Source organism: Urocampus carinirostris, chromosome 8 (assembly GCF_059441175.1).
Source record: "Urocampus carinirostris isolate Australia breed hairy pipefish chromosome 8, RoL_Ucar_1.0, whole genome shotgun sequence".
NCBI lineage: Eukaryota > Metazoa > Chordata > Actinopteri > Syngnathiformes > Syngnathidae > Urocampus > Urocampus carinirostris.
The window spans coordinates 43,944,972-43,952,397 of record NC_142356.1 but is presented as its reverse complement, the minus strand read 5'-3'; the positions used below and the strand labels follow the sequence as shown (position 1 = coordinate 43,952,397).

The 7,426-nt window shown below is 38.6% G+C and overlaps 1 protein-coding gene across 1 annotated transcript; it reads left to right on the top strand.

Annotated features, from left to right (window-relative positions):
- Positions 1–3,381: 3,381 nt before the first annotated feature.
- On the top strand, positions 3,382–7,079 carry LOC148361967 (uncharacterized). Its single transcript, XM_088342829.1, has 2 exons — positions 3,382–3,642; positions 4,949–7,079. The coding sequence occupies exons 1-2, from the start codon at positions 3,560–3,562 to the stop codon at positions 5,589–5,591; spliced, it is 726 nt and encodes a 241-aa protein (XP_088198955.1). The 5' UTR covers positions 3,382–3,559; the 3' UTR covers positions 5,592–7,079.
- The last annotated feature ends 347 nt before the right edge of the window (positions 7,080–7,426 follow it).

Here is a 7,426-nt window from a genome sequence, read left to right as displayed (position 1 = left end):
ATAGACTAGGATCTCCCAATTGTTATAATTAGCTCGCTTTATTGTTTTAATAAGCGTTTTATATAGAATACTAACGCTTTTGTTGGAAGCGCAGCAGAATGCGCGTTCACGCGAGGGGGGGAGGATTCTGTACGGGAGTCGGAATTGGGCACAAAGTCGTTGGTGTATTAACCCTTTACCATTCCTGTAAAATTTGCCAAGAATCCCAATCATCCCAAGACATACCCAAATTAAATTGAAAGCTGTTCTGGGACCGTTTGGAGAATATGAACAGTTTTGGTCTCTTTTGAAAGGTAACCGCTGTGAAGTTTTGTCCCAAACTGAAATAATCACTGGAAGTGCCACTAACTGGTTCCTTCTTTTTAGCAATCGCATGCAAAAAAAAAGTGTAGCATGGGCATCTTAGCTGGAAAACAGCTGTTACAATAGCATGAAGCCTTACTTGGTCCCAGGTCAAATGTGATCACAATTTGAAAAACTAAACATTGTACTTCACACGTAAAGGTATGTCAAAGCATTTCCAAAAGTGGCCATTTTGGAGACAACGGGTTTACAGCTCTAAAATTTCTGAAACTGTATTTTATTTTGTCCATTTTTAGGCATTGTGAAAGAGTTGTAAATGTTTGAATTCCCTTTCCAGAAGTCAATCACTGATTGTGCACACTTGTATGTTATAATTGTACGAAAAATGGCTCCCTAGTTCATTATGCAGGTTTATTTTCGCCTCAGATTTTAATACGTTGTAAATATGAATACATCGAGGTTGGGAATTTCATAGGCTTACTAATGTGTCAATCATCATTTGAATCGGTCATTATTGGCTAAAGATTTTCAAAGCCAAAGTAGGTAATATCCGTTTTCTCTATAGAGGCATTTATAGACTATGGCAATCTAAGGATCATGAAAAAAAGCTTACAATTGGTTGGAGGTGGTGTCAATTGAAAGGTCAGAGGCTAAGAGCCATAATGGAAATCAGCTCACGAGTCTTTTTTTCTTTCAAACGGAAATTACGGGGCAAAACAGACAGATTACAACAAGCAAAGTCTAACAATGCCGAAATGGTTTTAGGCGGAGTTTTTTTTTCTTGTTGGCATGATTGTGTGTATTGGAGTAAATTTTATACACGGTTCGATTCACTGGATGCTCCTGGATGTAACAAAACCATGTTAGCCAACAACCAGCGAAAGTAATTCGTTAGTTATATCGGCTTTACAGTTTTTGGGATTTTTGGTCCACACAGATCGTGATATTTCTGTGATAAGTATATTTTGAAATGGTCGTTATATATTGAATCCCAACAGATGAAGCTTTGAAATGATATTTGGCATGATGTATTTCAGTGACAGGGCACATTGTTAAGACACATCTTTGTTTATCAACAGTCTGATGGCCCACTGGGGTTAATGCAATTCAATACTTGATGGTCTTCAAACTTTGCCCCCAAGAAGATGTCTCTTCAACGTCATGAACATTAGCATCTTTTTCACTTTTTAAAACTGATTTTTGCCAGGTGATTAAAAAAAACAACAGAAAACAACAACATACAACAACAGACAACAATTTTACTAAATAAAGTTCAGGCTTGGGGAGTAATGTAATACAGTAAGACCTCGGTTATCGCGGTTAATGGGGACCAAAACCACCCGCGATAAGTGAAAATCCGCGAAGTAGCCGCGCACCTTCAAAAAAATATATATATATTTTTTTTTAATTATTATTTTTTAGACCTGTTTAATGGGGAGCAAAGCCACCCGCAAAAAAGTGAAAATCTGCGAAGTAGCGACGCCCCTTCAAAAAGAAAAAAAAAATAATCTTATCTCATTATCTGCACCGCTTATCCTTATTATTCGCGAGCGAGCCCCTAACCTGCGGCGCGGGTACTTTCGGGCGCGATACGCACGATACAGCAGAATGCGCGTTCACGCGAGGGGGGGAGGATTTTGTATGGGAGTCGGATTTGGTGCGGCTTCTGCTTCACCGCCGTAATGCATAATAGTCTTTGAGATCCCGTCAGCAAACACGAGCTTTAACGTGCGCCACGAGCACCATGCTAAGGCTCTCGACTTACTCTGGCTGTACTGAGTGTACTGGTAGCCCACGGCTGCCACTGCTGGGTCCACGCGGCTTCCGCTTCACCGCCCCCTAACCCCCACAGGTCAGTCTGTTTGGGCAGTCTACAGAGAGAGCTGCTAATGAGATCAAAGACATCAAAGCCAGCAGAAAAGCTAATGTTGTGACTCATTTCATCTGCAGTAACTGTAATAAAATCCCCCTGGTCATCCAGTCCAGCGTGAATGTGGATCTTTGGTGGGACAAGTACACCGCGGTTACACATATATGTACAGAATGCACTCATTGATGAATTGTGTCTATCATAATTTTAATTGCTGACACTAGAAAGGCAGAGGGAGATGACAAAAAGTCCCAGAGTGTGTTGGAAATTTAGAACGTGTTTAAAATAATATTGTTTTTTTGTTGTGCTCTGAATGTAAACTAATATATATATATATATATATATATATGTGTATGTATGACCAACTCCTGTCGTGCAGTTCCGGGCTGATTCCTCACCTTCCTTGGTATCATTGAGACCCGACGAGGTGATATCTTGGGGCTCCTGAGATTGACTGTCATTTTTAGCTTCTTCATTTTTAAATTTTCTAATGATTGCTCCAACAGTGGACCTTTTTCACCAAGCTGCTTGGCAATTTCAGAGTGGCCCTTTCCAGCCTTGTGAAGGTGTACAATTTTGTCTCTGGTGTCTTTAGACAGCTCTTTTGTCTTTGCATTTTACCTGGCAAAATCAGACTCCCCTGCCAAAATAGACTCTGTTTGAGATACAGAATTGTAACTTGTAGAGTAACCTTATGTGGCATAAATAAGTCAGCACAGTGAATTTGAAAACTTTCAGACGTTTCTCATAATATTACTATTATTATTATTAATAGTAGTAATAAAAACGATCTAGATTTGTCGAACACCTATTCAGTAACACATCACAAAATGGAGGTATTCCTCTATAGTTGGATCCCAAAACCAAAAAAAAAACATAACAGGTTTAAAGCGTGTCTTACTTTGCTAACAGTATAGGCAGGGAAGTCCGATTTTAAATGAAAAAAATATATATACTGTATATTTGTTTACACCACGGGATCCAATGCAACCAGAGTTTCATTCACAATCTCATCCGACTCCCATCCTGTTTGCATGGGAGTTGGATTTGGGCACAACAACTGCTGTGAAATGAAAGGGCGAACTAAAGAAACCCGACCTCTAAGATGATTCTTGTGTACCATCACGAGATTTAAAGCGACCAAAGTAATTATTGAGGTGCGATTGGATGTAATACCCATTTTACACTACAGGTGTCAGTCAAGCCAAATGCAATGTAAACAACTTTAAAAGAAGAAATTAGCAGCTAATATCCTAGCATGTCCCGTTGAACAAACGAACAGTCCAGCTGTTTTTACAAAGCTTCTTTTCTACATACAGATATTTTATTTCAACCTGTAATATTACATTTATTGGAATTAGCAATAGACATTCCAGATTCAATGACATGAACGCACTTGTTGGCTACAGCGGATCTTCGGATTCGGACAGTGACAGAGACTCGGAGAATGTAAACAATGATCGGAGGAGGTTGGTTAACTTATTTATAAATAGGGATGATCCAAGCTGTCGTGGGGCCCTAGGCAAAAATAGAATTTGCCCTACCATTAATTGATCATTAGCATTCTACCAGAACTCATTCCATGTTATACTCCAGGGATGGGCAACTACTTGGAGTCAGGGCCGCATCTGGTTAAAAAAATGGCCAAGGGGCCGATCTTGGAGACACATCCAATCTTGTTAATTTATGAATAAATCTATATGCAGACATTAACATTTTATGTTTTTCAACAGATTAGTCTCATCGAATTTGTTTTAGGAAGATCGAAATTAAAGTAAAACAATATATTAGCGTCCCGCTTTAAGCCTCTAATTTGACAGTCTAAGTATTATTGTATTGCTGTAGTATTTCTGTTGTAATACTTATCTACTAGTGTTTTGTATTATAGTATGATGTAGTGGTATTTTTAAAGTATTTCTGAATCAGTACTTTATAGTATTTTTGTTGTATTTTTGTAATATAACTGTAGTTGTATTTTTGTAGTATTATAGGGAAAATATCTGTTCTAGTATTTTGTATTATAGTATTACTGTAGGAGTATTTTTGCACAATTTTTTCTCTTTTTGGAATGAAAGCAAAATAATATATGAAATCCCTGTTTTTAAGCACTATATTTTACATTGAGTTTCGTAGTTATTTTTCATTATTTTTTGCGTGTATGTTGAAGTATTTTCTTGTAGAGCACAGGTGTCAAGTGGGCCTGATCAGGCCTGCCAACAGAATAAATCCGCACAGTGAGACAATGCTGAGGGAAGTGCAAGAAAAAAATACAACTGGAACTCTCTTGCTCTCTTTCCCTCCTTTTTTTCTCTCTCCCTTCTCTCTCTCTCTTTCTCTTTCTCTCTTTATTTTTATCTCCCTCTTTACCTCTCTCTCTGTGTTCTTTGTCTCTCCCTGTCTATCTCTCTCTCACACACCTTTTTTTCCTCTCTCTCCCTGTCTATCCCTCTCTTTCTCTTCCTCACTTTTTTCCCTCTCTTTCGAACTCTCTTCTCCCGTTTCTAATTCTCTCTTCTTTTCTCTCTTTCTTCCTTATTTCTCTCTTTCTCCCCTCTCTCTCTTGCTATCTCCTTCTATTCTCTTTCAATCTTTCTTTTTTGTTTTAAATCTTCCTTTTTCTATATTTTTTTTCTCCCGCTCCTGGACCTACTAGATGCCCTCTTGAGATATTTTTCTAGCATGTGAAGGGCTAAAATGATCTCTATGGGTGAGGGTGTTTTTGTTTAAATATGTAATCAGTCTCTAATAAAATATCACATCTTTGCACTTTTCCAGTAACAGCACGAGAAAGGATGACGGTTCCCTGCTGGATATGAAGACCCGCAACTTTTTACTGGAGACCGAATCTGCCTCCAGTGACTCCGAAGAATCCGACCACAGAGACACAAACTCGAAATATCCTTTGAGTAGCAGAATGCAACCCACCCTCGATTCCGGGACCACCCCCTTCAAATTACCTCCCCCAAGTCTGCACGGCTGCTCGCAAAGTAGCGTGTTCGCCAACCCGTTCAAAGCTCAGGCCGAACAGAAGCTGAGCGCTTTGCAGAAGCACGTTCCGCTCACCGTGCAGGCCAAACCTTCCCAGATAGGAGGAAAAAAGATCTGCGCCTCCTACCGGAAAATCGGGAGATGCCGATTTGGGATCAAGTGCAAATTCGCGCACGATAGCGATCTACAAACTGCCATAATCCCCGATGAGTGTCACGCTACTTTTAGTAAGGAGATCCGAGCCCCCCCGTTGGCTCCGGAGAGGCCCGGGAAGGAGAGAGAAGGAGAGCTGCCGAAGAAGCGAAAAGTCGGTGTGACAGACTCATTGATACCACCCAAAAAAGCCATGAAGCAGTACAACAAGATAAAGAGCAAAGAATCCCACAATATGTATAATAGACCCCGGGGATATGATAATAATCCATTCTGAGCTGAATGAATGACTGGAACTTTATTTTGAATATAAGAAAAACAAACACAAAACAACAGGTCAAATAACAAAAACGATGTTAATGTTACATGTCCAAAAAAGATTCGGAAGAACCATGTGTTAATTTCATCCTACCCCTTCCACTTCCTTAGTAATTGTGTATTACAGATAGCTCCTCTGTGTATTTTATTTACATATTAAAAACACCTTCTGAATATACATATTTATATAGGTTCTTATTACAAGACCGTAAGGAAATAATAATAAAAAATAAAAGTAATAAAGCGAATTTCTTTTTCTTTTATATTCCACCCAATACAAAAAAGTAATACAAAAAAAATTGTATTAAGGAAGGTAACAAAAGATGGCACAAGAGGGGAGTGGTTACCACCCCCTATTCAGGCTTATCTTCTGGATGTGCACAGTCACTTCATCATTATCACCTACACTATTTTCACCATCATCATCGTACATTTTCAGCATACTATATAATAGGTGTACGTATAATGATAACAATTATTCTCTCGGTGCTCATGGTGACAACTGGCTGTTTGGGGTGTATTTTGTAATCATACTAAGTAGCTTTGATCTGTCCTGATCTGTGCATTAAAAAGACGAGACATGGGAGCTTGAGCCAGATACCTTCAGCATCAAACCTCCCACTTGTCTGCCCTAACAAGGAGTTGTCTGTTTTTTGTTCATATTAAAAGTTATCATTATGTGATTGTATCCCCATTTATTTAGTTTTTGTTCAGTTTTCACCATCATCACCAACATAACTATTCACCTGATTGTTTAGTTTATAAATATAGATTTAGGTGGGTTTTTTAAAGTGAAATTGTCATATGACAGGGGACAGAAACAACGTAATTTATTGAGAGCATTCAACGTTGGGTCAGAATTCCATTTTGCAATGTCAAAACAAAAACGATTCTAATTTAAGTACAGTGATTTAATTATGTGGGTGATGCGGCACACATTTTGTAAAACAATGGAACATACTGGGCCCCTTGACAATCAGTCCCATGGCGGCCAGTCAGAATGGTGAGATATCACACCCAACCGCCCCACGTCAGAGTGGTCCAGCTTAGCCAGCATCTAATCCTCAGCCACTACCAGCCAACCACGGTTTTAACACACTGCATCCCGTAGTCCTTTTCCTGACCGAGTTTCCAGACTTCAGGATTCCTCACCGCTCTACTACCGAAGACATAAAACCGACCTTTACTTTCATGGAACCCAGACTGACATCCATCTCATGGTGCTAGATATTAATTGCTGTGACATTTAAGTGTAATTCTATCAAAATACAATCACACCCAGTTGTTTTAAATCTTATCTACAGTAAAATTAGGCCAAAGTTGTTTTTCAATCCAAATTGTGCCAGTGAAGATCCCAACTTCTATCTTTCTTTTTTTATATTCGTGTTTGATTTGTATTCAAGTCAAGTTTCCTCTTTAGATTATTAGTAAAGAAAATTTGAGAGCGTGTGCGTCTTGATTAAAGTATTTTGAATGATCAAAAAAGGGTAAGAAGAATTCCCTTAAAGTTGTGTGTTGCCAACCTTACAGAATAACTAAAAAGGTTTTTCATCTGTTTTCATGATATAACAATCTCAAAACGTGTGTGCTGCTCCAAAAAGGCAAGACGAGTATATAAAAGGGATAAACGTCCTCTTCAATTTAATTGGTCAATCGATTATTTGTTGAAATAATTTATTGATCACCTAGATTTCGCTACACGATCTAATTTTTTAAATTTATATATAAAACCCGATTTGCATGCGTGGGTTCGTATGTGTGTTATAGGCTTCAAAACCGCTAAAATAATTATCT